This window comes from Pseudophryne corroboree, chromosome 2 (assembly GCF_028390025.1).
Source record: "Pseudophryne corroboree isolate aPseCor3 chromosome 2, aPseCor3.hap2, whole genome shotgun sequence".
Taxonomy (NCBI): Eukaryota; Metazoa; Chordata; class Amphibia; order Anura; family Myobatrachidae; genus Pseudophryne; species Pseudophryne corroboree.
Genome location: NC_086445.1, coordinates 674,264,760 through 674,279,041, shown reverse-complemented (window position 1 = coordinate 674,279,041; position 14,282 = coordinate 674,264,760). Strand labels below are relative to the sequence as shown.

Genomic DNA, 14,282 nt, shown 5'->3' with positions numbered 1-14,282 from the left:
GAGTCAGACTGCAGGATATAGGCCAGAGATCGCTTTTGCGGACAAATGGGAGGGGATTGAGACGCTGTTTTGGGGACTCATAAACTCATCCACAGTCTGTTTTAAGTATTGCGTCTCTTTCTCATTGCGGGACAATTTTGTATAAAGAGTGGAGATCATTCCTTTAAGAGAATTAACCCACTCCGGTTCAGCCCCGCTATTCTGTGAACCCTGAGTAGCCAGTAGTGAGCCCCCTGGTGAAGAGGAACACTCTGCTGTACAAGAAACACACTCTTTGCCTGACATAATGTAAATGTGACAGCACACACACACACACACACACACACACACACACACACACACACACACACACACACAGGAAAAGGTTACGCACAAGTAACCCACAAAGAGCCCTTCAGGGAGACACAGAGTTGTTTGGAGCCAGCCCTTACCGCAAATGCCAAGCTTAGCCAGGTCGCAGACTTAGTACCCTGATAGGGGACTTAGTACACTAATAGTCGCTCCCCCCCTGCTATGACCCCCTGGTACCGCTGAGGTATTTTGGAGTCACACCGGAGGAGCTGCACATCCCTGTCAGTCAGCATCTGTGTCCACTGCAGAGGGAAAATGGCGCTGGTGAGCTGCTGGATCCTCTCATAGTGAAGCCCCGTCCCTTCAATGGCGAGCGTTCTTCCCGCTTTTTTTTATACTGGCTGAGGTAATTTTTGTGCTTAAAATGGAGCAGAACCATTTTAAGGCTGTGTTTGCCAGTTTGGGTACTGTGTACAGTGTACTGAGACGCAGTTGTGTATCTTGTCTGGAGACTCATTCCGCCCCGTTTAGAAGCTGTGCATCTCCATACCCTCGTGCCGCCATAATGGCCGGCGCCGCTGATGCTGGCTCAGTACTCACCACTCTTCATTCTTCTCGCTCTGTTAGGGGTGGCGGCGTGCTGCGAGAATGTACGCTCGCAGTGGTGGGGCTTGTGAATAGTTCCCTCAGGAGCTCAGTGTCCTATCAGCGGGGAACGGGACCATTAACCCTTCAAGGGGTTGGGCCGTTCCCCCTTCCCCCCCATAGTCCCATCAAGCAGGTACGATGGTGCCAACCAGCCCTGCCTGAAAATAACAAACATAGAAAATAAATGCAGAAAACTCTTCAGGAGCTTCCTTCAGCGTGACCGGCTCCTCCTGGCACATTTTCTAAACTGAGTCTGGTAGGGGGGGGCATAGAGGGAGGAGCCAGCCCACACTATCAAATTCTTAAAGTGCCCATGGCTCTTAGTGGACCCGTCTATACCCCATGGTACTAAATGGACCCCAGTATCCTCTAATACGTAAGAGAAAATTTGGTGCATTCATATTTCAAAGTTAGGCAGGAACAGTAATTTTCATACTCTTGAATCTCCTCTCTCCAAATCATTTACATTTGTCTTATCCATCCAGGAAACCAACCATCAGTTTTGGAAACAGCAGAGATCTTCCATCCCCTGAAGAACAGGTGGGAAAGCCTGAGTCCGATGCCCACTCCACGATGTGCTTGTGCCAGCATTGTACTGAAGAACAGGCTGTATGCCATAGGAGGAGTAAACCAGGGTCCCAGTTCCACAGTAGATATGTTGAGCTTAGTAGAGACTTGACTGAGCTGTTTACATGTATGTAGTAGGTACTGTATGCAAGAAAGTGTGTTTATACTGAGGACATCAAGAATGTACAGAGCAGGGTGTGTTCATAATAATAACAAACCATGCATCTTCTCTTGATGGTGTGCAAAGAGCATCATGATGTTGTGTACATACACACATAAGAGATGGTATTATTGAAAGCAGAACTAGAAGAGCATCTGTAGTGATCATTTCAATAGGAAAGTTAAGGAAGATTATTGCATCATTTTGGGGATGTTAAGTGGTGTCCAAGCACTAATTCTAAACGGGAAGCCTTTTGCACAGTATACTGTAGGTACATTGCAGAGAGAACATTAATTTAGGTATATAAGCCAATGTATTTAAAATAATGGAAATATAAAATTGTGACACTTGGTATAAAGTCATCCCTGATATTCCCTACTTCTAGAGTATTATCACACATATATAAAGATCACTTAAGCAGGTGTTAAATGATTTGCAGTGATCTGAAGTGATTGCTTGTTTAAGACAAATCATCGAATGACACACAGTGGGGTTTATTAAATGACAAATCACAGATTTTCTGCAATTTTTGTTGCAGGAATTAAAGCAACATGCTTGGTTTTGGGTGGCACTTGATATACCGTCTGTCTGGATCCCGTCGCTCACCATACCGATGCCAGAATCCCAACCGCCAGTATACCGACAAGTATTCTCCCCCTTGGGGTGTCCACGACACCCCTGGAGGGAGGAGCCACCGTGCCTGCAGCATGGCGAGTGCAGCGAGTCTGCAAGGGGCTCTCTTGCGCTCACCCTGCTGCCGGCATCCAGGCGGTTGGATCCCGGCGCCGGTATGCTGGTTGCCGGGGAAACATACCACCAGGGCTGCCATCAGAAATTATGGGGCCCGGGACTGACACTCACAAGACAGGGCCCCCCCACCCCACACCTACCACACACCTGTCCGTTCCCCACCACCATCACCACCCCTTCCCTGCATTCCCCAACTTTACCTTTTGAGTGGGCCCGGATGGTTGTAGTCAGGATCAGGGGGCAGGCAGCCACGGAGGGACAGAGCGCATCTGAAGGGCAACCACGGAGGGACAGAAGCAGAGCCGTGACCCGTGGCCATATTCTTAATACAGAGCCGAACATGAGCCAATCGGAGCTCACGGACCGGCAGCGAATCAAGAGCTGCCGAATGGCAGCTCCTGATTGGCTGCCGGTCCATGAGCTCCGATTGGTTCACGGCCGGCTCTGTATTGAGAATATGGCCACGGACCGCAGCTCTGCCTCTCCCTCCATGGCTGCCTGCCGATGCATAGGCAGGCAGCTGACATACGTCCCTGAACCTGACTACAAGCACCCGGGCCCCATCTCAGCCTGGGCCTGGAGTACCACCGTCCCTCCTTGATGGCGGGCCTGCATATCACACTCCTTGTTTGCCTTTAATAATATCGCTACTTTAAATACTGCAACAAAAAACGACACAATTTTTAAATTTTGAAAAACAGGAGCTTGCTAACTAAGGCGGACATTTACTAAGCAGTGATAAGAGCGGAGAAGTGAGCCAGTGGAAAAGTGCCCATGGCAATCAATCAGCACTGAAATAACATCTATAATTTGCATACTATAAAATTATACAGAGCTGCTGATTGGGAGATGGGGCAACTTCTCCACTGGCTCACTTCTCCGCTCTTATCACTTCTTAGTAAATGTCCCCCTTAGTGTGGCTCAGATTAACCGGAAAATTAATAACTGGTTACTATGTTCAGTGTTATAGCCTCAGGATGTATACTGTATATAATATACCTGTTTATATACTTTTCCACTGTCCCCTCATTCTCCAATGCTGGGTACACTCTAGCTGATATATCGGCCGTTCAATTGAACAGCCAATATATTGCGGGTCCATCGGCCAGTGTGTATAAGCGATATGTCTGTGAATGACATCGTTCACAAACATGTTGCGTCAGCCCTGGAGCACAGCCGATGATCAGTATATCTACAGATATATTGGTGCATCATGCTGTGTACGGGTGCTCAGGCGACCGCCCGTACACTCGCTGCACAAGCCGGCAATAACTGACAGCACAACTGGCGGGCACATGTAAATACCTGCCCAGTTATGACATCAGTCACAACGGATCGGGTAGTGTATATGCAGAACGCACTGCCTGATCCGTCTACAGATATATCTGCAGATCAGTTGTTCTGCAGATATATCTATAGTTGTGTACCCAGCTTTACAGACATTAAAAGAGGCCCCATTAACTAAATGATAATATACAATAATTCCTATGTTTATTATACAAAGGTAACAAAATCCTGTTAACATCTTATTTACTGTGAAGATGTGATTTTTCCATAGAATTAACTATATTGGCTCCACTTAGATTGACACACCATCCAGTTTTCGTCACTCTGAGAACATTCCTTCTCACAACCTCTGAATAAATGTATCCTTCTTTGCCAGACAGTGTCTTCAGTTGGTATTTACTATTCATTTAGGAAATCACATGGTCTGGAATATGCCTGTTTGTATAGGAATATAACCAAAGTCATCATCATACAACAGAGGTTCAACCAGACTCACGCCACCTGTGTCACCTTCTACTCCCTGCGCCTCTCACCCACACCATCATCTTCGCCCCTGCGTCTCTCAGTCACACCGTCATCTGCAATTTTTTTCTCTCAGCCACACCATCTCCCTTCCTGCATCTCTCAGGCGTGTCAGGTACAAACGCAGGCGTGCCTGAGGGAACGGGGGAGTGGCTGGCCGAACGCAGGGCGTGTTTGTGACATCAAAACAGGAACTACTGTAAATAGTCTGAAGTGATCGCAAGGTAGGAGTAGGTCTGCAGCTACTCAGAAACTGCTTGAAAATATTTTGCCGCCGTTATGCGATTCTTTCGTTCGCACTTCTGGATGTAATTATACCCATGGCACCAGCGCTGTGGGGCAACAAAGCTAGCCAAAGTTACCCTCACTTCTAAAGGGTTTCATCTTGAAGAATGTTAAAAAAAAAGAAAACACCTAGGGTTAAGATTATAGTAAAAGACATTTAGGGGCAGATTCAGTTATGTAGATGCCAGAGCCTTAACTGACATAGAAGGAGATGTATCATACCTTGGAGATAGAGAAAGCGGAGGAATTGCCCAGAGCAACCAATCAGATTCTGTCATTTATCTAGCACAGTCAAATGACAGTTAAAAGGTGATTGGGTGCTATGGGCAACTTCTCCACTTCATCTCTCTCCAAAGCTTGATACATCTCCCCCAGAGGCTGATTCTGCTCACTTATGGAGACGTGAACAGAATCAGCCTACTGTAATGGGCAGAAAAATGCAGTTAGCAGCTTGGATTGAATTCTGTAAAATCCTCTATGGAGCGCTGTCATTCCATCATAAACAAATCAAGAGAATATAGGCTATCCTCTAAAGCTGAGGATCCTTGCAATAAGCGCAGGAGCCTATAGCAACGCTGGTAAACAATGCAGTCTTCCACAGCAGAGGTAGGATAACAATATCCAATATCCCTAATAATAAGGCTGCTTCTGCACCTTCTTTGCGGACAGAAACAGAAAACCAGATGCATGTGTAATCCTGCCTAGAGTTTGGAAAAGCATGCTACAGAGCGAAATATCATGTCACGGTTGTTCTATGGTCTGCTGACACCATGCCCCAATGCTAGCTGCTGTGTTTGGCACAAGCCGGATCCTTTTCACACCAAGAGCAATATGCTTACCACTAAGGCTGTTGGCATCTGAATAATGCCATTAAGAATGTTCATTGCTTAAGGGTCTGGAAAACTTACATAGAGGGCAAAATGGATGGTGCAATGGATAGAGAGGTCTTGGAAAAAAATAATGCAGTCTGCAAAGGGGACTTATACTTGGGAGAAGATTTGTAGTCCAGCTGGACAATGAATACAGCAATAATTCATTAATGTTAACAGCAGGTCCATTCATCATTAGTGGCCCGATGAGGCTGCCTGACATTTTTCGACCTCTGAAAACAAAATGTTTCCTCTCCCCCCTCCTGAGTATACCTATGCTTAAAGCTGGCGCCATCTTCCCGGTTAAATCTTCAGAAAGATGGCGCACACACATTGAAAGCAAAGACACTGTGCCATAGTCTTTGCTCTCTAGTGCACATGCTCCATCTTGCTAAATAGCAATGGGAAGATGGTTGCGGCCAGGTGGAGGGACCCACTTCCTACTAGCAAGGTAAGAATCTGGTGCCCCCCCCCCCCCACCCCCTGTGGAGTGCACGGCCTCTCAATTATTAGGCTATGCTGGCTGGCCATTGCTGGCTCCCGGAAAGGCTTCCTATGCCCCTGGGAAGAAGCTCCAGAATGTGTTTGCATCCCTTCTCCTCCTCTGGACCATTCTATGCGCATTTGTAAACTCAGATCACGCATTTGCACATACACTGCTGGACTGTGTTAACTTTCACTGCAGACATACAGGGGAAGATTCAGTTAGCCACGGGGTTTAGATAGATCTTCCCTGAGCTATTCAATTGTGTGTCGCTGCCCCACATGTGAAACCCCAGAGAAAGCACTTATTGCAGATTTTTCCTTGCAGCTTCAGGGGCTTAAACACAGGGTAACCCATAGATTCTTGGCACTTACGCATAATCCATGAGTTAATGCTTGGTAGGTAGCTGCAGGTTTACTGTGCAGGGAAGTTGCCTTGTAATTGAATAGCTCTGGCCCTTAAACCCAGAGCTTTATCTGTACAGTAAATACAGCAGCTAACTGAATCTTCCCCATAGTCTTATAGCTATAATTGCAGCTAAAGGTGCTGCTACCACACGCTAAACAAGGAGAAATACTTATGCAGGTATTATTATCTGTTTGTCATAAACAAAAATGTAAACAGAAAAGATTGTAAGCTCTGTCACGAGAAGAGCCCCACCCTTTGTTTTCACATCTTCATTTATTATATCTATGTTGCACCCTCTTGTTATATGTACAGTATGTTTAGTTTCCCCCATCTAGCACTACATGGGACTTTAGCGCTTTACAAAATCAATGACAATAGTAATAAAAAGATATGAGGCCTATTTATGAAATAGGCTTAAAAATACATTATTTTACTCCTCGGTGTTGCTCTTCTCCCTGGCATACTGTCTAGCTGCAGTAAGCAGAGTATAGCACATCGCGGGCATCCTTCCTGCTTGACCTGACTTTGCGTACTGCACTGGATGCCCATCCGATCATGTGTTTACAAGTGAGGCTTAAGAATTAAAAAAAAAATATATATATATATATACACACACACACATGCACACACACACACACACACACACACACACACACACACACACACACACACACACACACACACACACACACCCCACACATTCCTGATAAACACACAGGTTATTGCCAAATCTGCCCAATAATTGTATAGTGTGTACCTAGCTTTAGAGTTAATCAGAGCGAAGAATTCCCTAAGAAATTTAGATCCCCTTTAGATCCCAAAGTGTCTGAAAATAACATCTGAAACATGCCTAGAATTCCCACACAATACTAGAGCATAATATATACAATAACCTTTTTTGACAAACAGCTGCAAGGTTGCCATTTCTAAGGTCGGAATTTCTTTCCCCGTTGTTGGGGTAGAATTTTTCGATTGTGAGTCCTGGAAGTGTATCTCACAGTTTTCTTTCTCCTACGCAATTCGGGGGTAATTCAGACCTGATCGCAAGGCTGCATTTTCTCACAGCCTGCGATCAGGTCTGAACTGCGCATGTGCATGCACCGCAATGCGTAGGTGCGTCGGACGACTGCACCAGGCATCGGTGCATAGCAACGGGATGGTGCAAAAAAAGCAATTGCACGGGCGTTGCAAGCAGATTGACAGGAAGAGGGCGTTCGTGGGTGGCAACTGACCGTTTTCAGGGAGTGTCTGGAAAAATGCAGGCGTGTCCAAGTGTTTTCAGGGAGGGTGTCTTACATCAAATCCGGTCCCGGACAGGCTGAAGCGATCGCAGCGGCTGAGTAGTCCTGGACTGAGCAGAGGCTGCACAAAAACAGTTTATGCAGCTCTGCTACACATGTGTTCATACACATGCACAGCTCCTATACACTCCCCCTGTAGGCGGCGACTGCCTGATCGCAGGACAGCAATAATCGCTGCTAGCGATCAGGTCTGAATTAGGCCCTTCATCTCCTCAAGATTCTTCATCAGCGATTAATCTCTGTAGTGGTACAGATTAGGAACAATTGTAGTGTACCAAAGAGATGTATCACACCAATGTTTCACCAGGCTAGTTCAAGGTGTATCAGACCGATAAATCACCAGGTAGATTCAAGCTTACATCATTTACAATTAAAAGGAAGTCACTCCTTTAATAAATGTGCAATTGCTAGATAACAAATCTATAGATGTATCATAATGATGACAATGAGAATAATTGGCAGTATCCAGAGGTGAATACCTCTGTCTGTGTGAAATTCTACCCCAACAATAGGGAAAGAAATATATATACTGTACTGTATATATTTTATTTCATTTCTTTATCACATAATTTCATTTCTTTATCACATATATTTCTCTTACGTCCTAGAGGATGCTGGGGACTCCAAAAGGATCATGGGGTATAGACAGGATCCGCAGGAGCTTGGGCACACTGAAAAGACTTTGACTGGGTGTGAACTGGCTCCTCCCTCTATGCCCCTCCTCCAGACCTCAGTTAGACTTTGAGCCCAGGAGTGACTGGACACACACTAGAGAAGCTCTACTGAGTTTCTCTAGAAAAGACTTTTGTTAGGTTTTTTATTTTCAGGGAGACCTGCTGGCTACAGGCTCCCTGCATCGTGGGACTGAGGGAAGAGAAGCAGACCTACTTCTACTTAGTTAAGGGCTCTGCTTCTTAGGCTACTGGACACCATTAGCTCCAGAGGGTTCGATCACTTGGTGCGCCTAGCTGCTTCTTCCCGAAGCCGTGCCATCACCCCCCTCACAGAAGCCAGAAGAAAGAAGCCGGGTGAGTATGTGAAGATCCGAAGACATCAGATGGCAGAAAAAAGAAAAGGAGGGGGGCTCCTATCAAATGGCGCCTTTAAGCTGCCCTGAACTACGTTCCTTCCTGAAGGAGTCACCACACTTTCAACAAATAAACGATATAGACAAAAGGGTGGAAAGGATATGGCTCTTGGCGCTATATTATGATATTTAGCACTTTACATGTACATATATATTAGACTTTACACAATACATCCCTCTGAATGGATCTCCAGGTGATTCCTTTTCTTCTTTCAATGTTCATCCAGTGTTATATCCCAGTGATATGAATCATATGCAAAAAAATAAAAATAATATAAATATATGTGTAGAACCGTCTCAATTTCTCAAGAAAGTCTCTTTCTTTAAAACACCATACAATGTCTTTCAGATGAATAGATAAAACGTGATATGGGCGTACCCCGACTCACACAATTCAACGTGAAACTATATGTATAAAGGTATCTTTTTGCCACCACCAGACCCCCAATTGTACTGTGTTTAGATTGGCGTACCCCACTCACTAAATTTGTAGAGTGGAGAAAGCTCATAAAGGTATCTTTATCTTCAATATTATATCCAAATGCGTACCCTACTTACAGGGTTAAAAGTAATCACATGTGCATCAAGGTTTCTTTTTCCCTTGGTTTTCCTGGTGAAGGTGGCTTGAATTTTCCTCTTGGTCTCCCCCAAGAATTCAGAACCAGATATGTGAAAAAAATATATAAAAAACCAATGTGTAGACTGGACTAGTGAATAAGTGCAAAAAAACGATTTAATATATAAATATGAAAACCTCTCTCCACATGTTTCAAAGGAGTATATCGTGGGAGGGTTTTGATCCCTTAAAAAGGTGTGTTTATATATAATATATCCCACAATATGGGAGCGTACCCTTTTAATATATATGTGGTATATGGCTTTAAAAAATAAATCCAGTGTATAAACTAGGATTAGATTAGAATGGACGTACCCCACTTACACAAGGTAGGTGAAATAATGTGCACATAGCAGTTTCTTTGTATATAGTGAAAGAAGAGGAATTCCAATAAGCGTACCCCACTCACAATCTAGCTGGTTCTAGCCATGCGCATCAAGCTTTCTTTTTATCCTCTGTCATAGAGCTCCTCTGGATAACCTCCCATCAAGCATATATAGTTCCATAAATTTGAGAAATCCACGATAAGATAAAAAATACTTGTACTTTATTCCACACCACTCTCCACATGAAAGTGGGCCAAATGACAATGTTCAAAAAGACCAACAAAGTATATATATATAAAAGCCCAAAAGGGGTCAGATTCTTCTGAATAAAAAATATATAAAAAAAATTAAAAACAAAATTTGTACCTAATACAGAGTCCATAAAAGGTAAAGGTGGAAAAATTGGCTGTCCACACTCCTCCTGTCGACGCGTTTCGGTCTATGTTTGGACCTTTATCAAGACATTTTTTATCTTATCGTGGATTTCTCAAATTTATGGAACTATATATGCTTGATGGGGTGGAGCGCCCTGGGCAGCATGTTACTGGGTCTTTTGAGGGCTGACAGAAGGCATTTTCTGAAGTGCACCGGGATGGGGCGGGGCTTAGCCGCACAGCTCACTAGCGCCATTTTCTCTCATCCACAGCCGCTGCATGAGACGCTGGCCCGGGACCTCCAAGCTCCGTTCAAGTAAAGGGGAGCATATCGGGGGGGGGGCACAGATATTTGGTGCATGTACATGTATTTAACAGCAGCGCTTTTCAACATATATCGTTTGGTGGGATATATGGGCGCTGGGGTGTGAGCTGGCATACTCCCTCTGTTTTCTCTATCCGGGCTTCCTTGTGGGTCTGTCCCCTAGCTAAGACAGTGTGTGTGTGTTGGTGTGTCGGTACTCCGTGTCGGCATGTCTGAAGCTGAGTGTTACTCCCCCGGAGGAGGTGGCTGCGGGCGCAGATACGGGTCTGGAGATGGGTCTATCGGCACAGCCGACACCTGATTTCCTTACGATGTTAAGTGCACTGAATACAAATGTGGCCTCATTGTCTAAGAGATTGGATAAATCGGAATCTCAGACACAAGTGTGGAGAAAATCCATGGAGAATGCTTTGTCTCAGGTGCAGGCCCCGTCAGGGTCGCAAAAGCGTTCGTTTACCCAGATGGTAGATACGGATACCGACACGGATTCTGATTCCGATGTCGACTTCACTGAGGCTACCTTACACCCTAGGCTAATTAAGAGTATTCAGTACATGATTGTGGCTATTAAAGATGTTTTATGTATCTCTGAGGAACCTGCGGTGCAGGAAACAAGGATTTGTTTATTTAAAGGGAAAAAACCTGAGGTGAAGTCTCCCCCCTCTTATGAAATGAATACTCTTTGTGAAAAGGCTTGGGAGTTGCCGGACAAGAGGTGGCAGATTCCCAAAAGAATTTTCATGGCGTATCCTTTCCCCTCTGATGAAAGGGACAAATGGGAGTCGTCTCCGAATGTCGACAAGGGTCTTTCCCGGTTGTCTAAGAAGGTGGCGCTTCCGTCTCCTGACACGGCAGCTCTCAAGGATCTGGCGGATCGCAAGCCGGAGACGTCTCTGAAGGCCATTTTCGCTAATACGGGTGCATTGCTCAGACCTGCTGTGGCATCGGTATGGGTGAGTAGTGCTATTGCTAAATGGGCTGAGAATTTAGCTTCTGATATGGATACCCTTGATAAAGATAATGTTCTTTTGACTCTTGGTTATATCAAGGACGCTGCGGATTACCTGAAGGATGCGGCGAGGGATGTTGGTCTCTTGGGATCAAGAGCCTATGCCATGGCGATCTCGGCCAGGAGGGCGCTGTGGATCCATCAACGGAATGCTGATGCCGACTCCAAGAAAGCTATGGAAGCTCTCCCTTTCAAAGGTAGTGTCTTGTTTGGTGATGGCTTGGCTGACCTGGTGTCTACCACGACTGCGCGTAAGTCATCTTTTCTTCCTTATGTTCCTACACAGCAGAAAAAGGCACCCCATCAACAAATGCAGTCCTTTCGTCCAAATAAATACAAGCGGGGTAAAGGCTCGTCCTTCCTCGCTTCAAAGGGTAGAGGACGGGGAAGAAAGTCGCCTGCAATATCAGGCGCACAGGACCAAAAGTCCTCCCCCGCCTCTACCAAGTCCACCGCATGACGCTGGGGCTCCCCTGGGGGAGTCCGGACCGGTGGGGGGCCGTCTGCAGCTCTTCAGTCAGGTCTGGGTTCAATCAGGCCTGGATCCTTAGGTTCTAGAAATAGTGTCTCAAGGATACAGGCTGGAGTTTCAGGAGATGCCCCCTCGCCGCTTTTTCATTTCGGCCTTGCCAATGTCCCTTCCGGACAGGGCGGTCGTGAAGGCAGCAATACAAAAGTCCTGTCAACAGAGGGTCATTGTTCCCATTCCCCCGTCCCAACGGGGGTAGGGGTTCTACTCGAGCCTCTTTGTTGTTCCGAAGCCGGACGGTTCGGTCAGACCTATTCTGAACCTAAAATCCCTCAATCCTTACTTGAAAGTTTTCAAGTTCAAGATGGAATCTCTTCGGGCTGTGATTTCCAGCCTAGAAGGGGGGGATTTTATGGCGTCAGTAGATATAAAGGATGCCTACTTACACGTCCCGATTTATCCTCCGCATCAAGCTTTCCTCAGGTTTGCGATACAGGATTGTCATTACCAATTTCAGACGTTGCCGTTTGGGCTTTCCACAGCCCCGAGGATTTTCACCAAAGTCATGGCGGAAATGATGGTTCTCCTTCGCAAACAAGGGGTTACAATTATCCCTTACTTGGACGATCTCCTGATAAAGGCGAGGTCCAAGGAAAAATTGTTAAGAAATGTGGAATTGTCTCTGTCGGTTCTGCGACAACCCGGTTGGGTTCTAAATTTACCAAAGTCTCAGTTGATTCCGACCACTCGGCTGCCCTTTCTGGGCATGATTCTGGATACGGAGTTACAGAGAGTGTTTCTTCCAGAAGACAAGGCTCTGGAACTACAGACAATGGTCAGGGAGCTTCTGAGACCGACAAGTGTGTCGATTCATCAGTGTACTCGAGTTCTGGGGGAAATGGTTGCGGCGTACGAAGCCATTCCGTTTGGCAGGTTTCATGCCCGGGTGTTTCAGTGGGATCTGCTGAGAAAATGGTCCGGGTCTCACCTGCACATGCACCGGAAAATAAGCCTATCTTCCAGGGCCAGGATTTCTCTCCTGTGGTGGCGGAATCCAGGACTGGGTCCTACTGACAACAGATGCAAGTCTCTGAGGCTGGGGCGCAGTCACCCAAGGAAGAAATTTCCAGGGGAAATGGTCAGACCAGGAGTCTCCACATAAATGTCCTCGAGTTAAGAGCCATTTACAACGGCCTGCTCCAAGCAAAGAGCCTTCTTCAGGGTCGACCTGTCCTGATCCAGTCGGACAACATAACAGCGGTGGCACATGTAAACCGTCAAGGCGGAACAAGAAGCAGGGCGGCTATGGTGGAGGCCACAAGAATCCTTCGCTGGGCGGAACAGCACGTGAGCGTTCTGTCAGCAGTTTTCCTCCCGGGAGTGGACAACTGGGAAGCAGACTTCCTCAGCAGACACGATCTCCATCCGGTGGGCTCTTCACCAAGAGGTATTTGCAGAAGTAACGAAGCGTTGGGAATTCCTCTGATAGACATGATGGCGTCTCGCCTCAACAAGAAGCTTCCGAGGTATTGTTCGGTCAAGTGACCCTCAAGCCAGTGCAGTGGACGCCCTGGTGACTCCGTGAGTGTTTCAGTCGGTATATGTGTTCCCTCCACTTCCTCTCATTCCAAAGGTGCTGGGAATTATACGACGAGCAAAGGTTCGGGCTATTCTCGTAGGTCCAGATTGGCCACGCAGGGCCTGGTATCCGGATCTTCAGGAATTATTGGTGGAAGATCCGTGGCCGCTTCCTCTAAGAGAGGACCTGTTACTGCAGGGGCCATGCGTGTTTCCAGACTTACCGCGGCTGCGTTTGACGGCATGGAAGTTGAGCGCCAGATCTTAGCTCGAAAAGGTATTCCTGGGGAGGTCATCCCCACTCTCCTTAAGGCCAGGAAGGAGGTTATGGCGAAACATTATCACTGTATTTGGAGAAAATATGTTTCGTGGTGTGAAACCAAAACTGCTCCTGCGGAGGAATTTCACTTGAGTCGGTTTCTCCATTTTTTGCAGGCAGGCGTCGATGCAGGCCTGAAATTGGGTTCCATCAAAGTGCAGATTTCGGCTTTATCTATTTTCTTTCAAAAGGAATTGGCAGTCCTTCCAGAGGTTCAGACTTTTGTGAAGGGAGTGCTGCATATCCATCCTCCGTTTGTGCCGCCTGTGGCGCCGTGGGATCTTGAAGTGGTGTTGCAGCTTCTTATGTCTCACTAGTTTGAACCTTTACGTAAGGTGGAGTTAAAGTTTCTCACTTGGAAAGTGGTCATGCTTTTGGCTCTGGCGTCTGCCAGGCGAGTGTCAGAGTTGGCGGCCTTATCTCACAAGAGTCCATATTTGATCTTCCATTCGGATAGGGCAGAATTGAGGACTCGTCAACATTTTCTGCCGAAGGTGGTTTCTTCGTTTCACATTAACCAACCTATTGTGGTGCCTGTGGCTACGGAATGCTGTGGCAGTTCCAAGGTCTTTTGATGTTGTAAGAGCTTTGAAAATTTACATCGCCA

General features: G+C 46.4%; 1 protein-coding gene across 1 annotated transcript in view; it reads left to right on the top strand.

Moving 5' to 3' along the window:
• Nucleotides 1-2,745, top strand: part of KLHDC8A (kelch domain containing 8A) — a 92,443-nt gene extending 89,698 nt beyond the window's left edge. Inside the window, exon 6 of the mRNA XM_063955111.1 lies at nt 1,425-2,745. Within this exon, the coding sequence (XP_063811181.1) occupies nt 1,425-1,618 (194 nt within the window). The 3' untranslated portion in view covers nt 1,619-2,745. The remainder of the gene's footprint in view (nt 1-1,424) is intronic.
• The last annotated feature ends 11,537 nt before the right edge of the window (nt 2,746-14,282 follow it).